Genomic DNA, 25,119 nt, shown 5'->3' on the forward strand with positions numbered 1-25,119 from the left:
TCTGAAATCTGTTACTATGGTGATTCTTTTAATTTTTTCTTACTATTCTTCTGGGTCTAATTAGAACATCAAAGTTTATGGCACAAGCAGGATAATAACACCACTCATAATTCCTGTAGCAAATTCTAGCCCCTCTATAATTAAAACATAACATTTAAGACCAGTAGACTGGGAACACAGTTGAATTTTTAAATACATAATAAAAAGTTAGCAATGATATGTAAAAAGAAATCATTCTTTATATAATGAGATCCAATGTAAAACTGCATGTTACTTTTCAATTTCTTCTAATTTTTCAATTTATTATAAACAGTTGAACAAGTTTGCCTATGTATTACCTGGAAATCATTCAACTTTCTTGCTCCATTGTTGCTGAAATGAGTAGGTCCACTAAAATCTTAAAAGTTATTTAGTAAACACCAGCTCATTCAAAAGCACTTTCTGATACATGTTACCTTCCAAAGGCTTATGATTAATTCGGTCTTCATAGTTCACATAAATAATTTTCCCAACAAGAACTATTCAATATATTTCAACACCCATGGAACATTAAAATGCTTCCCAAACACAGAAATTCCTAAAAATATTCACAATTTTAGTCTTAATTAAAGCCACTAAAAAGTTAGCCATAAATAAGTGGATATTTTAGATACCAAAATGTTAAAGTGCATGTCTAAGAAATAGATAAATTGGAAACATTGCAAAAAATTCAAAAATGTAATATCTGTTCTATTTAACAGATAACTTGATAGATCTGTGTGATATTAAAATCAAAATGACAATGAAGAAACCATAAAGACATTTCAGGCAAAAATTAATTAGAATTTAGCAGGAAGTATTCAAAGGTAAAGATGAATTATTAAGCACAGAATTCAAGGTAAGCCAAGTATTTTTCCTTAGTTGACACATGAAAAAAATGTATATTATAAGAAAAAGTTTCCACAACTCAAGGAACAAATACCTATGTGATGTTTGCAGAACTTATATATTTATTATTTTTTAAAAGATTATGTTTTATATAGGAGTATAGTGCTTGGGTAGAGCAATGGATCATAAATCAAAGTACCTGGCCACTAGTCCCAAGCCTGTTAGTACACAACTTGATAAACTTCCCCCAAATCTGATTCACTTGTGTTGGTAGCTTCATCCATTAAAACCCTAATCGTATCTTCCCTGCATACCTGTGAAGGCTTTCTGAAGATCAAGAAATTAGTAAATGAAAGGGGTTTAAAAGTTATAACCCCTATTAAAATATGAGATCTTATTATACTGAAGTTATCTTTCGTATTCCAGGTTTGGTTTCCAAAAGCAAATAATACAGAATTCAATCTTCCTGCTCAGAAATTATTACTAAGTAATAGTGGAATAACTTGTCAACTTTATTGTTGACCATTTCTGTTCTTGTCATTTGTGATCAAATGAGGCAGAAGTTGGACTGTGTTGCCAGATTTTACAGGCTTACATGAATGAACATGTATGGCCCATTTAGCTAAGGATATTTTTATAATTCTTGTTTATTATGACCTGATCTCCAGTGATCATTTTACATGGCTGATCAGTATCTGTACTGGGAGATCACTGTGCCTATTTTATATATTTGCAGAGTAATGTTTCTCAACTTATCACATCTGATAATTTAAACCAAAAAAATGACAACTGTGAAATGCCTCAAAGTGTAGAGTTTCACCAGCCCTGAATGAATTGACTAATAGAAGTTGCTCCTTCTTTCCAAATTTTGTTTATGAGGTACAGATTTGTCACCATTCTGTCTTTCTTTGAAAATGCCGGTTTTCCAACTTGACTCCGATCACTTCTTACATACACAAGAAAGCCAGATTGGTTTTAAGCAAACTGTAGTACTTAAGTATTGAAATGGAGAATATACTGCATTTAAATAGTTAAATTACCTTTGCTGAATCTGCTACTGCCATGTACCAGTACTAGGTCTGGCAACACCAAACACATCATCTGTGTGAATTGTGGGAAGTAAAGGCCTAAGTAAGGACATGGGATACTTTCACTTACTACAAATGAAAGCCGTCTCATCCGAGTTATCAGCACAGTCATTCACAAAATCACACAGCTTGTCCCCTGGAATGCAGTGCTTGTTAGCGCAGGAGAATTCTTGAGAAGTACACTTTCTGTCTGGGCTAAGCAAGGGGGAGCAGTCTTGAAAGGAAATATCATCCACTGTTATATCGCCTATGTAACTGACACCACGTTTTGCTCTCAAGACAATCTAAAAAACATACAAAACAGAATAAGAAAATCCAGTTAGAGTTGAAGATATCCATTAAGCAACAAGGGGCAAACATCACATATCACTCCAATAATAAAAGCCTCCACAATAAAGGTGACCCTAGAAACATGAGGCTTATTAAAGATCTCTACTTCCTTAATACTTAGAAGGTGAGAGCAGCAACTCTGTGCCTCATATCTAGATGTGGAGAATAGACAGCCTTGAAAATTGGTAGGAGTCACCAACTCACTACTGCTGCCTCTATCAGCTCTCAAATCTCAAACAAGACCTGCCCGTTTCTGAGTCTCGTCACCCATGGAAGCAGGGGGCCCATTTGTGGACTTAATGTACTAAGAAAGAGAAGGTATGAGTACATCCATTAGGCTGTTCAATTTTTGCCTTTGCTCCTATCTGTCCACCCTAATAATTTGAAAGTTAAACCATCAGACTTCAATATCATGAGTTTATTTGTTTGCTGGGTTTCTCAGGTTGTTTTTAGTTGGCCACATTTTTGGAATCGAAATGATTTTCATTTGCCTTTGATTTTTTTTTTTTTTTTTGGTTTTTGGTTTTTCTCCGGTACCGGGAACCGAACTCACGACCTTGCTGCTGAGCTAAATCCCCGGCCCCCATTTGCCTTTGATTAATGCCTGGAGTGGATAGAAGCTTCATGTACTCTATTGTTTAACAATGATTCCTAACTTAGGTAGACTTTAGTAGATCAGTAGTGATAAAAAAACAAAACAGGAGACACTAAAATTTTCAGAACATTTATAACAATACCATTGCTTGGAATAGCAGTGAACACTGTTTCATAGAACATAAAGTCATCAGTTGTTTCTTTTCAGATTTGCAAGGGAAATTGATGCAGTGTTTCTATTGAATTTCACTGCAAAGCAAATACCTATGTGTTAACGTAAGAACAATTTTGAAGCAAATTTAGTATAACTAGAGAGGAAGTAAGGAAGTGTAAAGATTTGCCATTGTCATTCAGAACAAAATCCCATTACCAATCTCCTAACCACATTTTAACAAATGCTAAACAATTATTTTGGTTGAAAGAAGTGGTTATAGATTTTTCTTAAAATGAGATATGTTTTTAATATTAGTGTATGAATTTAGATCTATTCAAAGATAGAATAACTGAAATCATAAAGCCTTCTACATTATCAAAAGGAAATTATGTGAATATTGAATTTACATAACAGAAAATAATTTGTTCATCACAGCAGATGAGAAAAACAGAAAAATAAATTTATAAAGTAAAAGAAGAGCTTGGAAGTCATTACAAAGAAGTGAAAGCAGAAAGAATAATAGGAACTACAATTTTCTTACAAGGGAAATTAAGTACTGGAACAATACTGATATGAGAAAAGATACACTATTATCTGGATAGTCTAAATATTTATATATGTGATACAATACTTTATAAAAAGAACTCAGAAAATGAGTGCTTCACCAAGTACTTGTTCACCTGGCTTTCTACCAAGGCAATCTCATTTAATCAGTCATGTTTTAAATGATTAAATTATTATTTATCAATGCTCTAAGAAATGTTGTTAGAATTGTACAAATGGTACTATAGAATGTATGACAGAACATTCTCAAGAAAAGAAGCAATTACACTACAATGTTTATTCAGGCAAAATGACATCTAGGTCAAAAACTTCAATAATAGTTGGGGGACAGTATAGCATAAAAGTTGAAGTGTAGATGACCTGCTTGGGTTAAAAGTCTCTCTTGGACATTTGTTAATTACATAATGAGAACAAATTTCCTAACTCTCAGGCATTTCTGTACTATAATCTACAGAATGGAAATTAACTTGTAATGGTATGTGTTTCATAGGATTATTATCAACAGTAAACAAATAAATAATTCAAAACTCATAGAAAAAATACTTAGTTAAAATGTTTATGGATTAATGATCTTGTTTAAATTTGAGGACTTCCAAATAAAATAATGCAACTTCCCAGGGCTTTTGCAGAATGCAATTTCTAAAAGTACCTTACAGTTTTACTCAAGTACTGCAGGTAGTCATCTTTATAAGGCCAAGGGAGTCAATTATAAGAACGGAAACATGAGCATCCAGTGGCTTCTACACAGTGTGACATCTTTTGCACATAATGGATGGTCAAGGAGTTTTACTGAATGAATGAGTAAGCCACATGAAAAGATAAATATTCACAAGCCATCAAAATTTGACTTTAAGATTCAAATGACATGAGTGTACACCTCTGTAGTAAAATTTTAATATGTAAAAAGTTAGAGATTTTGAAAAGCACACTAATGGATTTTGCTTGCTAAAATACACTGTGTCTTGGTTACTTTTCTCTTGTTGCTGGGACAAAATACCTGAGGCCCAAAATTAAGGAAGGAAAGGTGTATTTCGCTTACAGTTTGTGGAGGTTTTAGTCCATACTTGGCAGGTTACAAGGCAGAGTGGCACATGGCAGAGAACTACAGCTCATGGCGGCAGAACACAGCAAAAGCAGCAAGCACTAAAAGGAAGAAAGGCCCCAAAAAACCCCCTCCCCCCCCCTAAAAAAGCAAAACATCCACCCCAGGGGGGGTGTGGGTGTAGCTCTCACACCCATAATCAATCAAACTCTAAGAGCCTGCCCCATGACTGCATGAGGCTTTGGGGGGACACACAGACACAAACCATAAAACACTGTAATATTACTTTGAGCATAATTTTATCACATAAATATTCTATGGGCCTAGAACTAGTTAAGAACTAATTGCCTGGGATGAAATTATGTGTCTAGTAGCAGCAGAACCTCCTACATATTCTTGCTGAGGATTCTTCCAGCAGAAGTTTCAAGATCATGGAGAGTGAACAGCTGGAATCCTTTAATAATAAATTTCAGAATGTCCAAGACCATTAAATTGCTACCCAATCTTTGTTAATTTAGGTTGCACTGTTTATCCATATCCTAAGTTTTCCACAAATGTTCCAAAAGAAAACCAGATATTCCAGTAAGAGGAAAATGGTATGGGATCTATTATACAGATCATCACAAGAAATTGGGCACAATGCTGTGTCGGGGTATAAAGATAAGTGTATTCAGTCTGCGCTTCCATTGAAGTGGAAAGGGGCTGAATTGTCAGAGAAAACACATATTTACTGAACACTGCCAGCCAACTTGGCTACCTGTGCTGCACAGACACAAGAGCAGAAATGCAGTGCAGTATTTGTCAAGGGTCGCATTCCTTCTGTCTAAAGACAAGTAGTGCTAGATTCACGGAATTGTTTCAGATACTTAAAATTTAAAAACAAAACAAACAAACAAAAAAAAACACCTATATAAAGGTTCTGGGTCCTTACACTGATTCTCAAAATCTGAATGTCTTTTTTATATAATTCCTCTCTTTTATTTTTATCAGCGCATCCTTTCAGTAGATAATCATTCCTTACCTCATGTCGAGTTGTTTAATGCGCATAACACATCATAATTCTTTCCATTTCCCATTCCCCCACTCTCCCTTCCTCAATCTCTTAATCTCCTTCCATTTCCAAAAGATCTGTCTTCCTGTATCCTATTATCTCTTTTTTTTATTTTGCTCTTTAAATTATTTAAACTTTGAGTTTATCATATAAGAGAAACCATGAGATAATTAAGCCTGTGCATTTAATCAAGATGCATTCATTTTCCTCCCTATGACTCAAATTTATCATTTTTTATGTCACATTAGTACTCTATTGTGTATAAATACCACATCTTCTTTATTCATTCCTATGTTGATGGCAACATGAGCAGATTCCAATATTTAACTATTATGAAGTGTGCTGCTATATACATGGGGCATGTATCAGTGTAATAATATATCTTTACCTCTTTCAGGAAAACACTTAACAGTTATGCTTCATCTTCAAAATAAACTTCTAACTTTCTTGATAATCCATGAAAAGTAAAATTTATAATAAATAGCTTGGCAACTAATTATTTTCAGCTTAAATATCTGGATCCATGCACTACTTGAAATTTACTTTAATTATTAGAGATCATTGGCATTAACTTCTTAATACCATTGCAATTTGTAAGAATCACAATAGTGCCTCACATTATTTGGAATTACAAAACTCTATTACCTACCTTAAGTTTCAATCATATAACGTAGTTTCAAAACAGTGCCCTTAAATCATATGTGACATAGTTTGTTATAGTATCCAAGCATATATCTGCAAAATCAAGGAAGGAGTTGTAGGGAACAGAGGAAGGTTATCGTTCAAATTAAATGTTTCTAGAAGAATAGCTGTCTAACTAGATGAAGTTAGGGCTTTGTAACATTGCAGATTCCTTGTGGAAAAGGCCACATGGAGTGTTAAGTGTTATGCATTCATACAATATATTAAATTGGGAGAAAGAGGAAATGAAGATTTTGAGTAGAGGAAACAACAGTATGAAGAAGTAATAAAACTCCTTCATATAGCCACTTGGGTAACAAACCTGTGTATAGGAGTGAATGCCTAAAAATACTTCTACTTTTCTCCACTGTGCACCTTGCTGTCCAGTTTGAGCCCACACTTTAGAAGTCACATTGCCTTTCTTGATGAGTACCTGTAGGGATAAATCAAGTAGTAGATGTTGAAATATTTTGTCTTGATGTATATTTAAAATGTAGAATGTATGCAGTGATTCTTAATTTTTTTAATATGTACAGGAAGTCCCTGAGAGAAAAGATGAGACATTATCCATTAGATATCTTTGTTTGCTACTACAAAAGTACAGCACCATGGGCTTCGGCACCTCAAAAGCTTCGCATAGTTTGGGTGTAAATGAACATTTGTGAATCACTCCTTATGGTATCTGGGCACCATTTATTAAGATTGAACTACATTAGCTTTATAAAAATATGGCAGCAGTAATACTTTGTATTTTATATATTAAATAATATACATGTGATTCAATCCAAATCATGAAATTACTAAAACACTGTCTTGAGAATGACTTTTCTTAATGGCTTGGTTTTAGAGGGGCAGTAGTGGTACAAAGTAAGCCCATAAAATTGTAACAGTGGAGATGGGTGTTATGAAGGGTATCCATTCATGGTGTAATAACCTCCAGACCAACAGCCTTAAAACCAGCAAATTCTATTCAGTTTTGGGTATAGTTTCAATACTTAGAAATAGCCCTCAAAGCTCCATTTGGTAAAGACATGGCCCCAAGGGTGGTTTGATTGGGAAACTGTTACAAGGTGGAGTTTAATGGAAGTCTTAGGTCATTGGGTTCAAGACCCTGAAGAGGATTGGAGAACCCAGCCTCATCCTCTCTCCATTCCTTGACCTATGAACCAGGAAGTATGCAGTACTGCTCTGGCAGACCCTTCTTCTATAATGTGATGCCTCTCCTTAGGTCAAAAGCCGATGAGGCCAACCAACCATGAACTCCCAAAACCATGAGGCAAAATAAATAATTTCTCTTTATAAGTTCATTGCCTTAAGTGTTTATTATCATGATAAAAAGGTGCCAGACAAAGTACTATACTGTAACTCTACAGGAGATTGGAAGAGTCTCATTGAACAAATTATCATGGCCCTTCTTTTAGAATGACACAAGATAAGTCAGCAAGAGGATGACTGTAAGGAAGAGCAGAATAGTTTCACATGTTAGAATACTTTCCAAAGACAGCTAATGTACTTCACAATATTGCTGTGTAAAAAGTATACTCTATCAAACCAAAGACTTCTTCAAATATGGTTTGTAAAACCTTTCAATAATATCATTACCTTTTTAAAGTAAAAGTTTTGGGAATTTATTTTTACACGACTAGTGTTTTCTGACTAATATGCTTCTAGGACAATATCGTGCAATTCTTGGATTATAAAATTAAAACACTCAATATATTGCCAAAGTCAAGAAAATATAATTTTCTACCAACACAGTAAAATATTTGAAGAATACTGAAAAGAATGTACAAGAAAAAGAACATCTTGTATGAATACCACCTTAGCACAAACTGAGGAAAATGTGTTCAATAAGCATACTAATAATAAGTTCAACGTGGTTTTGTTCAACCATGAACAGAAATAAAGATTATATGTATTAATCTTTATTAATACTTTATTTGTTAAAGATTATATGTATTATATGTTTTAATTATTAAATGATTAGTTGCTTACAAAATTGTATTGTTACCTTGGAACCTTCATCTATAAATTCAATATATTTTTCTCAAAAGATGAAAGTGTATTTCAGAACGTTAATCTCAACCAAAAATTACAGCAGATAAGTAGTTCTCATTTTACTAATAAAAACCCTGTGGTACATTGTATTCATTATTCTCCTAAACCTACTTTTGAAAAGTCAATATGTAACAAAAACTGTATAATATCCAACCACGAGACTCTCTGGATACTTTTAGATGTATTGGTATACAAATATACTTCCAAACTAATCTTGGTAAGAAGTCTCAGAAAGACAATAGTTCTTCCAAAATTGATAACTAATACCTTCATTTAAAAAAAAAACTACTAACAACATTCTTAACATGTGTTTATCTAAAATTTGTTTAGAAAAAAGTATTTCTAGTTACCATTAAAATTTTAGAACAAAATAACAATAAAATGGGAGGGGGAAATGGTCAATATTAAAATTGATCAAGAAAAAGTTGTAGAGAAATTAGTAGGTAAACATCTAGTGTCCAATCCACTTCCCTCTCTTTAATGAGGAAACAAGGCAGGTAACGAAGCTCTAAGCTTGTTACAAATCTGCTAAACTCAGACTTCTTTGTGAAACTAATGGATTTTGAGAGGAAAATCTTTACAGCTTGCTTCTATAGATATCTTTGGTCTAAACCACTCTTGGTCAGAAATGCTGGAATTTGTGGATTTATTTTTCAGACAAAGCTACCTGAAAAGCCACACATATGCTACAGAACAGTATGAATGGAGATGGTACATTGAGTTGGCTTCCTCTGTGTAAGCAATGTGTCTGTGTACATTTCTAACAAAACTTACGGACTGTTCTCTATCCCTGCAGTAGAAGAAGACAGAACATGTGGTCTAGGTGAATACTCTAGAACCCCTCTCTGCTTTGCTTGTGTATCTGGTGCTTCCAAAATAAACCAGAAATAAACCAAAATAGCTAATCCCAGAGACATGGCAGGATAAAAATGAGTTTAGAGCATGTTAGCCAGAAAGGAAAAAAATTCTCAGAGAATGATGAGGCTTCTTCATGACACAGAGAGATCAGTTTAGCAGGACCCTTGTGACCAAATTTGAGAAGATCCAAGGACCAAGTGGTAACAGATTATAAAACACTCAACAAAATAGGGACTCCTTCCAATATAAAATAATGAGTAAACAAGTGAGTACAGAGATTATAATGGTTTCCTATAAAATAGATTGTAAAAGGAAATAAAATAAAGCTTGGAAACAGCCCAAATGCCTCTCGACAGAGAAATGGATAAAAGGATGTGTTTTTTAATTAAATGGAGTAGTACTTAGGCATAAGAAAGAATAAACTTGAGACATTTCTAGGTAAATGGATGCACCTTGAGAGCATACTCTTCAGTGAAATAAAATGGACACACCTGTAAATATCACATCATTTCTCTGGTGTGAGATACCAAGTATGTAAATAAGGACCAAAGTTTGTAAAAGATACTGTGAAACAGGAAGAAATTGTTCATAAGAAAGTGGAACTGGGGGTCTGAGGGAGAAAAAAAAGAGTCCGTACTCTCAAGTGAAAGAAATCAGACAAATATGCTTAAAATTGTTTCTCTGGTGTGAGAAACTGAAAAGGTATTGGGTAAGGGGAAAGGAACGAAGGAAAAGAGAAAAAAGAAAATAGAAGGAATAAAATGGAAACAAAGTTTTTGTAAATAATGAAGGGGAAAAAATAATGAAGGGAAGAGGGGTTGAAGGGAGAGGACAGAAAAAAGAAGAATCAGGATATACCATGCACAGGTACAAACTTCCTCTGATGAATGTGATCATTATGTATATCTAGAATATACCAATAAAATTAATCAAAATTTAAAAAAAAGAAAATGCAATGCCAAAAATATAACATAATTATATATTTTTAAAATAAATGTGTTAAAAAAACATAATTAGGCAATCATCACAGTAAATTTAATTCAGGCACAAAACTAATGAAGCTCAAAATTGGTGATTAATATCGCATCAAGATCAGGATTTTTAACGTAGCCTTAAATATCTCCTCAACAAATGTTTACTGATACAGGAAACAGAAGTAATGGATCTGACAGATATCATGGATGAGTGAGATGTAATATAAAACAACATAATTTTGGTGATATCAGTATAAAAATGTATCGAGCAAATCTATCTAGAGGGACATTTTACAAAATGACTTAGCTATAAGTTTTTAAAATATCAAGGTAATAAAAGTCTAAGGAACAGTAAAGAATTATTCATTTGAAAGGAACTAGAATAAAACACCTTGGTGCAATGTATAGCATTTTCTGCAATAAGGGACATCACTGAGACAATTCTTTAGATAAAGTATTCCTGAGTACAGGGTACATTCGATGGAGTTTCCTCCCCTATTTGTGTAATGCTTTGTGAGTTTGAAACAGTTATCACTTTTTTTCTGCAGGAAATAATCTGAAAAACACTACTGGAAAATATAGCAGTAGTAGTATCAAAGATAAGACTATACATGCGAATATCAGCAAAGCAAATATATTCATTGGATGGGGTTATTTTCAGCACATTGATACTGAAACTTACATGGTAAGTTTCTAGTGTAAGATGTCATTACAGTGAAGCTATAACATCAGACTGGACATAATAGCAACATTAAACAGGAACTGAAAGTACCCACATGCTACTAATGTGAAATTTTACTAAAGCTTCCTGTCAATTATATCATTATAAAACCAGTGAGGTGTTGGTAAATGTCCATTTTCATTTTTTAAGAAACTGTGTTTTAATGACACTACAGTATGTATCTTGCATTTTTACATAGAAAATTCAGAAAACACTGTATCCTAAGCATTACCTGGAGCGAACCCACTGTGGCACCATTCATATAAGTCCAGAAGACCAAGGTACATTTTGGTCCCGTGAGTGAAATGACGGGAGTGAAGAGGTCAGCAATGTCACCAAATTTCCCATTTGAACTATCAGCATACAGATACCAGCCTTCTGTGGTGTTTCTGGGGAAAGAGTGTATTGGATAAAAAATGAAGAAAACCATGAAACATAACATAGTTGGTTACTGACCATACTTTATCACTCTATAATTTTTCCTAAAAGTATAATGTTTGGTAGGAGAATTATGGTTTATAACTTTCATCAAAATAGTTCTGTCATTTTGATCTTGAATTCATGGTTCTTGCAGTAAAACCCATTGGCACAATTATGGCTCAGGCCAAATGATCAAATCTATAATAATACGACTGATCTTTTCTTTTAAATAATGATATTACAAATATCCTGATGAGCTTTTAGAGATTATTTTCATGAGGATAAAAAGCGCACTACATATTTCTAGAAGAGGCACAGGGAGAAGAAAATAACATGAATGAACAGAGCAAAGAAACAGAAACAAAATCTGTTCACCTCATAGATCTAAAAGGCTTTCACTTCAAATTTATTCTAATTTAGTTCAGTTTCACTTAACATATTTTAACAGACTAGCAGAACATATTAAGGTGTGTCTTTTCTTTCCTAGCTCCACATTAAAAAAGAAAAACAAAGATGGACACAATTAAACGTCTGTGTAATGTTACTGCAAAAGTACCTACATTATCAATCAAAACAGAGATAATAAAGCATTAGAGGCATGCTAGATTATAAACAGATTTTCAAACACTACAGAAGTAATTCTTCACCTTTCGAGGGTGGCATTCTTTGTTTAATTTCATTTCTTGCCACTTTAAATCCTAGTTACATAGTTCTTAGAGAGTTTAACCTAGCTATGTACTAAAACCATTTCATTTTGAAATTTCACCACAGTATTTTATGAAAAAAGAAATACAAATTATTAACAGCAAATAAACAGAAAAGGAGGGAGATGTGTTCACTCAGCCATCACATATTTATTGAGTGCTCAGTCGTGCCAGACTTGCCAGTAGTTGTGCAAGGCACTAGCAATATAATTGTCAGCAAAAGTGTTGACAGGCTTGATGGTTTACTAGTTGGGCAACTTTCAGCAGAGCATTGAACTTCTCTGAACATATCAGTTTCCACATTTTATAAAATAGGTAGTTCTTACATGCCCTTACCAAGAATTAGGATTAAAATATGTGGAGCATCTAACACAGTACCCAGCCCACTTCAGATATAAAGTTATCGGTAGCTGTAAGCCATGTTGATGTCACCAGTTACTGTTAATGAAATAAAGATTTCACTGCACTCCAAACCAGAGGGCCTCGGTTAAGATAATTTTGAAGAGGCAGGATATTAATCTGTCAAGATTATTAATTATTTGTTAATGCAAGAGCATTCTCATCTTTGTCCCTTTTATGTATGTTTAATATCACAGTGTCCTATGGATATCAAGGACAAAGGTGCATAGACCTATCCATTCAGATATATAAAAGCAATAGAGAGGAAAAACTTGGAGATTTCTCTATGTGTATGATGTACTTAACTTGTAAATCTTCATGCAATTGCTGAGCTTATTGCAATTTTATAACATTTGATCATGAAAGTGTTGGGATCTACATCTAACATGTAGCTTGAATTGTCCTTCCCACACAATTGTAATGCTCCACTTGAAGCTAAATTTGAGTCATCTCTTTCCTAGAATAATTAGCCTCTTTATTTCCCACTTCTACTCTTGACTCATTTTTTTCGTTTGTTTGTTTGTTTTTGTTTTTTTTCCGGTACCAGGAACCGAACTCATGACCTTGCGCTTGCCAGGCAGGCGCTTTGCCGCTGAGCTAAATCCCCAGCCCTACTCTTGACTCATTTTATTCTTTGTATGACACTTAAAAGTCTTTTAAAAATGAAAATGGATTGTACTGTGACCCCCAAATCTACCTCTTAAAACTTGTTAATGCCTTCCTTATGGATTTAAGATAGAATAATAATATTTAATATGCCATTCTTTTTGAATTTTATTAGTACATGTTTGTAGGAAATGCATTCTAAAATCAAATAGGGGAGTTGGCCCAGGTATGTACTACAGCCCTTCAGCACTCTCTTTTTATCTCCTTCCCTCCCTGTTTCCTCCCACCTCCTCTAGTTCTCTTTTACCCTTTTCCATTCTAGTTGATGTTAATCTTAGTTGATATTTATGGCATGTGATGTCCACATCCATGAGGCCTACTAGGACATTGTACCTGGCACATCTTCACTGTATTCATTTCTCCATCCCCTGCCCCTCAACCCCTGCTCCTCTAGACACTTACCTATCTGTAAGAGAGCTATGCCCTTGTCTCAATCTATCTTTTCCTTACTTTTCTCTTACTTTGTGTTTTTTGTTACTCAGATGAAAGATATCATATAGTACTTAAGTCTGTGTGTCAGATTTATTTCACTCAACATTACATTTTCTAGGTGCATCCATTTTCCTAGAAATAGCTCGTTTCTCCTCATTACAGTCGAGTAGTATTCCATTATATATACACACCACATTTCTTTACTCAACCATCTGTTGATGGGTATACAGGATTTCACTACTATGACTTGTCTCCTGTAAACACTGGTATACGTGGATCACTGTAGTGTGATGTCTTAAACTCTTTGAGGAAAATATCTAGAAGAGGGAAGCTAGGTCATATGAAATTTCTAATTTTAGTTCTTTGAGAAATCACCATACTGATTTCCATAATAGCTGTAGGTTACATTCCCACCAACAATGAAGGGAAGTTCCTTTTTCACCACAGCCTCAGCAGAATTTGTTATTTTTTGATTTACTGATGATTGCCATTCTTTCTGGAGTAAGATGGAATCTTAGTGCTATTTTATTTTGCATCTCCCGAATGGATAGATGTTGAATATTTTTCAAATATTTGTTAGCCATTTGTATTTCTTCCTCTGTGAAGTATCTGTTCATTTCTTGACTGGGTCTCTAATGTTTGGCAGTTGAAATTTTTTTTGAGTTCTTTATGTATTCTAGATATTAGTCCTCTCTCTAAAGAGTAGCTCGTAAAAATTTTTTCCCATTGTATAGGTTGTCTCTTTGTTTTATGTATTGCCTCTTGTGCTGTAAAGAAGCTTTGTAGCATGATATAATGCCATTTGTTGATTGTTGCTGCTATTTCTTGTGCAATTGAGGTTCGGTTTAGAAAATCTTTTCTTAAATCTTTTTCTTACATGTCCTCAAGTTTTACCTATTTTATCTTCCAGTAAGTTTAATGTTTCTGTTTTATTGTTTAGATTAATGATCCATTTTAATCTTAATTTAGTACATGGTGGGAGATTTGGGTCTAATTTCAATCTTTTGCAAACTGATAATAAGTTTTCCCAACACCACTTGTTGAAGAGGCTATCTTTCCTCCAATGTATGCCTTTGGCTTCTTTGTCAAAGATCAAATAGCTCAATGTATCTGGGGAAAATTTTGTATCTTGTATTCTGCTGTACTGAGCTACATATGTGTTTTTGTTCTAGTACCATGCCATTTTTATCATATTGCTTTGTGTTATAGTTTGAAGTCTGGTAGTTTAACGCCTCCTGATTTGCTTTTCTTGTCAAAAATTGCTTTTGGTATTCTGTGTCTCTTCTGGTTCCATATAAATGTTAGGATTATTTTCCCCAGTTCTGTAAAGTATACTGTTGGTATTCTGATTAGGACTAAACTGCATCTATATGTCATTGTAATCTCTCCATAGTTTTGGCTCTGCCTCCCTCTAGAAATGGGAGTAGGTGAAAATCTGTTCTTCTGTGTTTAATCTGTTCTTCTGTGGCAGTACATTCTGACACTAGGATAACACTGGATATGAACTATAGAACTTGCGATTTTCAATAGATCAGTTCTTCCCAAACTAATGAAAAGATACAGTAAGGACTTCTGGAAAGGTGTGGTGGGAAGCAGAGAAAAAGCCTCTCTGATATTTGGAATCCAGATGCTGGCATACAGCAATCTGAGGAAGAGAAAGAGGAAAGAAGGGGATCTCCAGGACTGAGCAAGGATTTGAAGGGAGAAGTAAGACCTACAGGGAAAAGAAAGAAGGGGCCACAATGCGGAGCAAGGAGGTGAGAAGCAGTGCTTTTCCGCTGATCCCTGCCTCATAGTATGGGAGGGGCAGTTCGAACCTACAGAGGCATGGTCAATACTGACAGCCCCAGAGGCCCCCATGGAGAAATGCACCAGTGGGACGAAGCAATGGATGCTGCAGTCTGCAATGGCTGGTGAGTTACTCTGGTTCAGACACACCCCAGGGAAGTTACTGGCCAGTACCCATTTTGGAAAGTAGCCAGCAGAAATCAGAACTCAGCAGCTGCAGAATGTCTCAGTGTAGTGGATCCCTGTGTCTGGGTGAAGTACAACCAAGTTAAAGCCAGCAGGAAGTCAGGGAGCCCAGTTCAAGCCAGCAGAGATCCCAGTTCAAACTAGCAGGAGTCACTCAGAGTGTTGCAGGCTAAAAACTTTGGGTTCTAGTATTATAGCCAGAAAGCAGAAGTAGCCTGAACACCAGTAGAACTAAAGTCCCAGGTATGCTGGGAATATTTACCACCACCATAATTCTACTGCTGGCTTGCTGGGGTCATCAGCACAGATCTGGGCTCTGTATGTCCCTCTTTCAAACAGTGACAGCAGTGACACAATGTGAAGAGAATATATATTTTCTGCTTTACTTCTTTTTTGGTTTTTAATATATTTGTTTCTTTTTTTGGTCTTTTTTTCATTGTTCTTGTTTTTAAATGAGTGAGAACAATGTTTCTGTGTATTTTTGTGTGTTTTTTCTGTTCTTGTTTCTGTTTCTTCCTTCTTTTTTCCCCTTATGTCTTCTTCACCAGCTTCCTCAAGTTTGTGTAATCTTTCTTTGTCCTTCAGGCTTGTTTCTAACCTCTTCCTCTGCTTTTACTTCTCTGTTTTTCCACTAGCCTCATTTAAATTTTCTCCCCTAAGGATAAAATCACCACATTGAGGGGATATTTACTGCACACAATTTTCTGGTTTGTTTTAGATTTGGTTACATAACTACAACTCCTGTTCGTACAGATGGTAAATTAACAGCTACCAGAGTTTGTCATTTTCTAGGGTGTGTTTGATGCTATTCTTATTACTGAGTATAATACCTTAGCCAAAGTGACATAAGTATTCTAACGAGTTGTTCTTTCCTCTAGGCCAACACTAAGATTGCCTGAGCGTGATAAGCAATACTGTACTCCAGTACCAGAGAAATAGAAACTATGCCAAATAGACAGCATTTTTTTGGCCCAATTGAATTGAAGAGGTATGATCTTGCAACAGATTCAAAAATTAATAGCCAGCTACACTATGATGAAATCTCTAAGAAGCAGCATTTCCTAACATTTCTTAACATGAGCAATAAAGATACCTATAATAAACAATTTACAAGCATCAATGCAGGAATTAAGCTAAAAAAATAGAAAATGAGAAGAAACAGAAGCAAAACGCAAAGCAAGACTTCCAGCTCATCCAGTGCAAACCTAGGGGACAAAAAGGTATAACGATTCAAAAGCCACCCCAGCTGGACTGTCGTTACAGTAGAAGTAACAAACCAAATGAATGAGGCTGTACAAAAAAATGAAATCAGAAATAATTTCTCAGATAATTTCAGACATGATGACCATAATGAAGGGCATGATCAGTGAATTTAGAGATGACACAGATTTTAAAAAATAGAGGCTCTTAGGAAAATGATGGGAATTCTGAATGCTCAACATAGGAAAATATGGAATCCATGAAACAGATTCATTCAGATATGCAAGAGATTAAAATTTCCACCTGCTTGAAGAATCTGTATTCTAGCAATATGGAAACTCAGAAGAAATGGACAGATTCCTAGATACATATGAAAAAGAAAAGCTGAATCAAGAAGATATAAAGTTACTAAATAACCCAATATCAATCAATGAAATTGATGCAATTAGAAAGGTACAAAAAAAGAAAAGCCCAGGTTGTGGTGGATTCACTGCTGATTTCTACAAGAAATTCAGAGATCTAACACCATTACAACTCAAACTCTTTAATGAAATTGAAAAGGAAGCAATATTTCCAAACTTACTCCTGGAAGTAAGCATTACCCTGATATCAAACCAGAGAAGGCTCCAACTAAAAAAGGGAATGACAGATCAATCTTTTTAATGAACATAGATGCAAAAATTATTGATAAAATACTTGCAAAGAGACTTTAGGAAATCACCAAGAGGATTATACATATGACCAAGTAAAATTCATCCCAGGGATGCAGGGATGCAGGGATAGATCAACACATCCACATCAATAAATGCAATACACCATATTAACAGACCCAAGGACAAAAACTACATGACCATCTCAATAGATATGGAAAAAGCCTTTGACAAAATCCAACACCCAGACATGATAAAAATGCTACAGAAAGTTGGAATAGATGCTGTTCATTCCAATGTGATGAAAGTCATCTATGGCAAACAAATAGGCAACATAATACTAAATAGTCAAAAACTGAAAGCTTTCACTCTAAGATCAGGAACAAGACAAGGGTATTCACTATCATCACTCTTATTCAGTATAGTTCTGAAAACATTAAACAGAGCAATTAGACAAGAGAAAGAAAAAAATAAGGATAGGAAAAAAGCAGTTAAATTGTCATTATTTGCAGATAACATGATCTGCTACATAATAGATCCCAAAACTCCACCAAAAAATTTCTGGATTTAATAACCAAAATCCATAGCATACAAAGTCAACATCTAAAAATCAATAGTTTTCCTATACACAAATAACAAATTCACTGAGAGAGAAATTAAGGAAGACACACCTTTCATAAAAGTATCCAAAAAATGAAATACTTAGGAATCAACCTAACGAAGGAAGAAAAAGACCTCTACATTGAAAACTACAGTACTCTGAAAAGTGAGATTGAAGATATCAGAACAAGAGATATCCCTTATTCTTTCATGGAAAGAAACAGTATAGTGAAAATGGCCACACCCCCAAATTTATTATACAGATTGAAAGCAGTGTCAATCAAAATAACAATATCATACATCAAAGAATTATAGAAAACAATCCTAAAATTCATTTGGAACCAGAAGAGAATTGCAAAAACAATTCTGAGCAACAAGGCGAGACAGTGGGCATCACAATCCCTGCTTGAAATTATACTACAAAGCTACTATGATTTAAAAAAAAAAGCATGCAACTGGCCAAAAAACAAACCCAATGTCAATGCAACAAACTAAAAGATGCAGAAATAACTTCAAGCACACCTAGCCACCTTATGTTTGACCAAGGGGCCAAACAGTTCACTGGAAGAAAGACAGTCTCTTTAATAAATGCTGTGGGGAAACCTGGCTTTCCATGTGGTAAAGAATAAAACTAGACCCATATCTCACAATGCACTAAACTACAACTAAAATAGATCATATATCTAAATATTAAAATGGAAACACTAAATCTGCTGGAGGAGAGAATAGATAGAACTCTTGAAAATAAATGTATAGGCAAACATTTTATGAAAAAAACCCTAATCACATGGGAATATTACAAAGAATCAACTGGGATCTCACCTTCTAAGAAAGCTTTTGCACAGTAAAAGGAACCATGAACAGAGTGAAGAGACAACCCACAGAGTGGGAAAAAAAAATGCCAGCTGTTCCTCAGACATAGGACTAATATCTGCAATATATAAAGAACTCAAAACAATCAGACCCCCAAATTTAAAGATCCAATCAACATCACTGGTCATTTGAGAAATGTAATCTAAAACAATACTGAGATTCCATCTCACTTCAGAAAAAATGCTTACTATCAAGATATCAAGCAATAACAAATACTGGCACAGCTGTGGGAATATAGTAATCCTTCTCCACTGTTGCTGAGAGTGTGAACATTCCTCAAACCTAAAACTAGAGATTCCATTTATCCCAGGTATACTTGTTCTCGGTATCTTCCTGATAGAATTAAAGCATCACACCACAGTAGTAAATGCACACCCATGTTTCTAATAGCATAGTTTGTAATAAGTGAATCTTGGAAACAGTCCAAATACTCATCAATTTAAGAATGGATAAAGATGCTTTTGTTATATACAATGAAGTACTATTCTTCCATAAAGAAGAAAAAAATTGAGACATTTCTAGGTAAATGGATGCACCCTGGGACCATATTTTAAATGAAATAAATCAGATATATATGTTTAAATATTGTATTATTTCTTTTATGTGAGAAACCAAAAGTGTAAGGACTAATATGTACGATGGATATCATGAAATAAAAGAAAACTTTAAATGGAAAGGGGATATGTGGAGGAGTACTAAAAAGGAAGGAAAGGAAAAGAAGAAAAGAGAAAAATGGAAACAAAGCTTTTATAAATAATGTGATAAAGATGAGTTCAAGGAAGGGGAGGAAAAGGAGAAAAAGAAAAGAATTAAGACATATCATGTATAGGCACAAATTCAATATGATGAATGTTGTCATTATGTATATCTAAAATGTACCAAAATAATTAACTTTAAAAGGCCCATTGAAATCTCTACATCCTCCCAGTACCTTTTATTTTTCAGACCCTGGTAGACTTTACTGTAAATAAAGATGCTTTATTTCTAAATAAAAGAAATAAGAATATGTGATTTTATTGTGAAGGAGAATAGAGCTGGTGATTTTAATCAGATACCAGAATTCATTAAAGTGTAGTGATCAAGGGATATGATCTGAATGTTCATTTAGCTCCTATTATCCACATGCTGAAATCCTAAACTTGAAGGTGATGCTATGATGATATATATAAAGTCTTCAGGGAAGGTGATTAAATCAGCTTAGTAGGTTTTGCTCTGTTAATAATGAGACCTCAGAGAGCTATCGAGCTCCTTCCACCCTGTAAGGATGCAGGGAGAAGTCACCTTCTTCTCCGTTATCAGGAACCAGAACCTGCAGCTCTTGATCTTGGACTTCTTATGCTATAAAATTGTGAGAAACTAATGCAAGTTGTTTGTAAACTCCCCAGTATACTGTATTCACCATAGCAGCTAGAGGAAACTAAGACATTTAGACAGAATAATATTCAAGGAAGAAGAAACTGCCCAATGAATGGGAAGAAATAACTCTGAAACAGATACATGTTCATCAGATACCTACTTTATGAAAATTTTGACTCTTCAGAGTAGCAAAGTGAAGGTCAGTCTTTTGAGTAAATGAACTTATCAGTTAGGTAGCTTTGAGGAGAAAATTTCAACCATTTTCTGCATTTAACAGCATTCAAAATTAGTAATTTCCAGGTGCATTGTGGTTGGGGTGTGTGTATCATTTTGACTTCCGGGAAGAGCCAGAAGTCACGTGGTGCTAGCTCAGATGAACAGGTGGGTGAGGATCCGCTCTAATGTTGTCACAAGCCTGCCTTTCCACATAATGACTCTCAGCAGCAGCATTCACTGCTCTCCTTCATCATACCTTGTGAAGACACTCAGGAAAGAGGATTTCCAGAACTACTTCCAAAGTGCAAGAATAATGGGATTAGTGTGTTTGAAGCAAGGGGTGGATATTTTGAGATGATCAATGGCAATGCATATTTTGCTGTAATGAATTATTTAAAAAGTTAAAATTTACCATATATTAACTGCATGTACAAAGAACTGGATGCAATATCCAAAACTGTGAATATGCTCGTGTCTGTTTGGAAGTCATAATTATTTTGTTACCTACATGGCAACTACTGACTATTACATCCTCAAAAAATATTAAGTAAAATAAGTAAATTAAAAATTATTAAAGCACAAATATGAGTAGACTTAAAAAGTGACAGGAATTATACATTCTTCTCTCAATATCCTGGAGGGATTGGTTCCAGGTCCTCCTGGAAGACAAAACCCCACACATTCACATCTCTTCTATAAAATAGTGTATCATTGGCATTAATCATCCACACTCTCCTACATGCTTCAAATTAACGCTAGATTGTAATAACTAATACAATGTAAGTTTTATACAAATAGATGTATAATATGTCATATTGCTTGAAAATCATGACATAGAAAAAAGTTTGTACATGTTCAAATCATAATTTTTTTTCAAAGACTCTGATTTGTGGTTGCTTAAATTTTTGGATATAGAAGACTCAAAGATGAAGGACTTACTAAACAAAAAAAAAAAAATTGGTCATTATTCCAGAATTTAAAAAGAGACTAGCAAAAACTCACAGGGAAAGATAAAGCAAACTTAATGCAAGTGAAGGTCATAGAAGAATTAGCTACAGGTCAATTCAGATAATGATAAAAACATCTAGTCAATGGTTTTTCAACTAGTGACCCCTATATTAATTTCCTAGAAACTACATGAACAAATATAATTTAAGCTTAATTTCTCCAATGCAGTATAACTCAAAAAATTCAGTCACAAGGAGAAATATAAATTATAGAAAAATTCTCTATTATGCTACATTCTTAAAATAATACACCTGTGAGGAAAAGAAGGTATGTCAGGAGGTCAGTTTGAGAAATGAAATTAGAAAATTGTCGCTGTGTTTTTACATCAAACTGTGAGTTCAGTACCAATGTAACTGTAGGTCATGTGGGCACCAGTCTTGCAGGTATTAATTAGGGGCACATGGTGAATATGTGATTCCTAATGGGAAAATGAAGAATTACACAAAGACTTGATTGTATCTGGCATGAGATTATTCAAGCACATACCTTAAGAGGAAATAAATTCCTCTGCTGGAATAACAACTGCAGGAATGGTCACAGCTAACAGTGCTGACACCCATAAAATATCAGAATCTTTCTACTATCCTTCAAATTATCTTCCTCATAGAGATTATGAAGCAGGATATATTTTAAAACCACATCTTTTTATAATAAAACATATCATGGACCTCATAATAAAGTTTCTAAATTATGGCTATGCTTGCAAGTGTTTCAAATGTAAAGATGCAAGATGATGGTATACAAGTGACTTAAAAAGTCATTATAAAAAAACTTTGAATTAAAGTTCATGCTATTTTAAAGAAAGTCTTATAGTCTCAAGGAAAATCAGTTTCTAAAGTCCTAGTACACAGCTTTAATTAATTAAAATACCATTTATCCTTAGTTGAAAATCTCCCCTGTAGTTATCCTAATTAAACAGGAATAAATATGTTACAAATCAAATTGTTGTAACAAGATCATAATGCTTTGGCTTTATACAAATAGAGTAAAAAGATATATTTTCCAGGTTTATTCTTTGGGTTGAAATCTGCCCTTGACTCATTGAGATGCCAGAGCCATTTTAAACATACTTGTCAGGATATAATCTACTAAAGTTGCTGTGAGCTTTATTAGGTTCATGACCAGCAGAAGCTATAGAGAATCTGCTATGTTCTTTTTGTTTGTACCTCTTTAATTTTAAACACTGAAATCCTGCTCCCCAAGGGGATGGCATTAGGGGTGGGACTTTGGAAAGTGATTAGGTCATAGAAGTGGAGCCCTCATTAGATTAGTCCTCTTAAAAGAGAGGCCCCAGGGAATTACCTCATCCCTTTCACTATATGAAGACACTGGTAGAAGCCACTGTAATGATCCAGAAAGTCCTCATTAGATAATGAATCTGTTCATACCTTGATCCTGGACTTCTCACCCTCCAGTACTATGATAAATAAATATTTATTGTTCACAAATCACCCTTTTTATGGTGTTTTGTTACAGAAGTCAGAATAGACTAAGCTAGTGTTTGATAGTAGTGCTAGTCTTCTGATTGCTTCCATATTGTTACCCTAGAATCTATAGTGCACTATCTTTAGTGGTGTGGAACTTTCCACTACCCCAGTGGGTGATAAAGTTTCTGACCTACCAACTACTGTGTATGTAGGCTTCACAAACAAGGCACACAAAGAACAGCTCTTTTGTGGGACTTTATTATATAAATGAAAGGAAATATATTGAGTGTCAAATCTGGTTCCACGGGGATTGAAACCAGCTCTGACTGCAAACTCTACACATACCCTCTACATTCTGCTGTAGTATTAGAGAAGAGAAAATAAAAGAAAAGCTTCCACATGATCTTTATTGGTTTTATAAAAAAAAAAAAAAACATCTAATCATGTTGGCCTACTTTGAAATGTCCAATACATCTTTACGGACTCACAGTGAGGTCCTTGAGCTAAAGAGTTACATTTTCAGAATACAAATAAATAAAAATCTTCATTACAGTGTATACCTGGTGATTTTTCCTCCCCCTTTTTTAACAGCAAGACCTTCTTGGTAAAGGCATCACTAAATTCACTTTTATTACAATGAAAGTCCCTTGTCATACATGGCCACTAACAATGGATGCATTGCTGTTTCAAACTGCACAGTTTATAACTGGGCTCAGAGAAGTTTTCTCTGTAAAGCTCCAAATAGGAAATATTTCAAACTTTGAGACCATAGTTAGTATAACTATTCAATTCTTCCTTTGTAAACGTAAAATCACCTAGGGATAGTAATAAAATCAATAGTTATGAATATCTCTCCATAAAACCACATTTTCAAACAGACACCAGGAAATATCTATCCCACAATCAATTTGCTTGCCTTTTCTGTAAAATGTCAATGTATCAGGATCCAAAGAATAACTTCTATTGCCAATACAGTACTTGAGTCCAATTTTTGTAATGTATTTTACTTTAGACATCCAGACTGATATTCATTGTATTAGTTGTGCAGTTACTTAAAGATATCATGTACTCTTTCTCTGTACCTGCCTTGTATTTTCTCTTTAAGTTTTTAGTCTGGACTCACCTATAATTTCAACTATCAGTCAGTCCTCTCTGTAATACACTAATTCATCTTTCACAACATATCTCAGATATAGCATCATCTTTAAGCCTTCTCAGATTCCTGAACTCCACATTTTTGAATTTCTCATTCACAACATATCTCAGATATAGCATCATCTTTAAGCCTTCTCAGATTCCTGAACTCCACATTTTTGAATTTCTCATTCACAGCATCGTGAAATAAAAATGAAGTAAGGAAGACATCAAATCTATTAATCGGGATCCTCCACAATTCAATATTGTATAATACTAACACTAGAGCAATAATTTATGTACCAATATAAGCATATTTTAAAGTGATAAGATGCCTAAGAAATAATATATTTATTCTTCTTATAATTTGAAATAGGCTTTCAAGATGCTCCCCAAAGTAGTACTATAAGTTCTGTAAAGCAGATGTTAGACCAGAGAAACACTGACATCCAAAATGTGTAAAACTTTTTTAAAATATTCTTTTAGATGAGACTTTAAAATAGAAAAATCTTTAAATTAGCGAATATTAAACAATGGTTTTTCATTTCATACATCTAACAAATAAAAGGTAGATTATAATCATGACTATTTAAATAAGTTAATTAAAACTAAATAACTTGCCAGGGGTCATGGCCACGATCAGCACTGACCCAGAACCTGGAGTCTAATGGGTCTGACATTATTTTGCCTTCTAACCAGTTTTCTGCTATGAGCAGTGCCAGAGCCAGCCATATGAATGCCACCAAGTATCTCAGTACTGTCCAGTCATGGGACACAATACTCTAGACCCACAACTTAAAGGAAGGGAGATTTACTTTGTCCTATACTTTTACGAGGTTTCATCTTATTCTTGGCAGGGTCAAATGCAGAAACAGCACAGTGGAAGGCTTTTGTCTGAGGAGAGCCGCTCACACGGTGGTCAGGAAGAAAAGAGACAAGGCAAAACCTAAGGAGGAAGACGCCCTTCAGGATCTTAACTCCAGTGAGCTTCCGGTAAGCAGTCCCGCCTCCTAACAGTACACTCAGCTGTGAGCACATCAGTGGCGCACTGAGTATAACCCTCGCATGATCAAACTGT

General features: G+C 34.5%; 1 protein-coding gene across 1 annotated transcript in view; it reads right to left on the bottom strand.

Annotated features, from left to right (window-relative positions):
• Malrd1 (MAM and LDL receptor class A domain containing 1) overlaps positions 1–25,119 on the bottom strand; it is a 600,954-nt gene that overhangs the window by 330,235 nt on the left and 245,600 nt on the right. The window contains exons 22-24 of the mRNA XM_005387237.2: positions 11,215–11,371; positions 6,694–6,804; positions 2,026–2,239 (exon numbers count right to left, since the gene is read on the bottom strand). Coding sequence (XP_005387294.2) covers positions 2,026–2,239; positions 6,694–6,804; positions 11,215–11,371 — 482 coding nt within the window. The remainder of the gene's footprint in view (positions 1–2,025; positions 2,240–6,693; positions 6,805–11,214; positions 11,372–25,119) is intronic.

The sequence above is a fragment of the Chinchilla lanigera genome, unplaced genomic scaffold (assembly GCF_000276665.1).
Source record: "Chinchilla lanigera isolate Chin_1 unplaced genomic scaffold, ChiLan1.0 scaffold00028, whole genome shotgun sequence".
Lineage (NCBI taxonomy): Eukaryota > Metazoa > Chordata > Mammalia > Rodentia > Chinchillidae > Chinchilla > Chinchilla lanigera.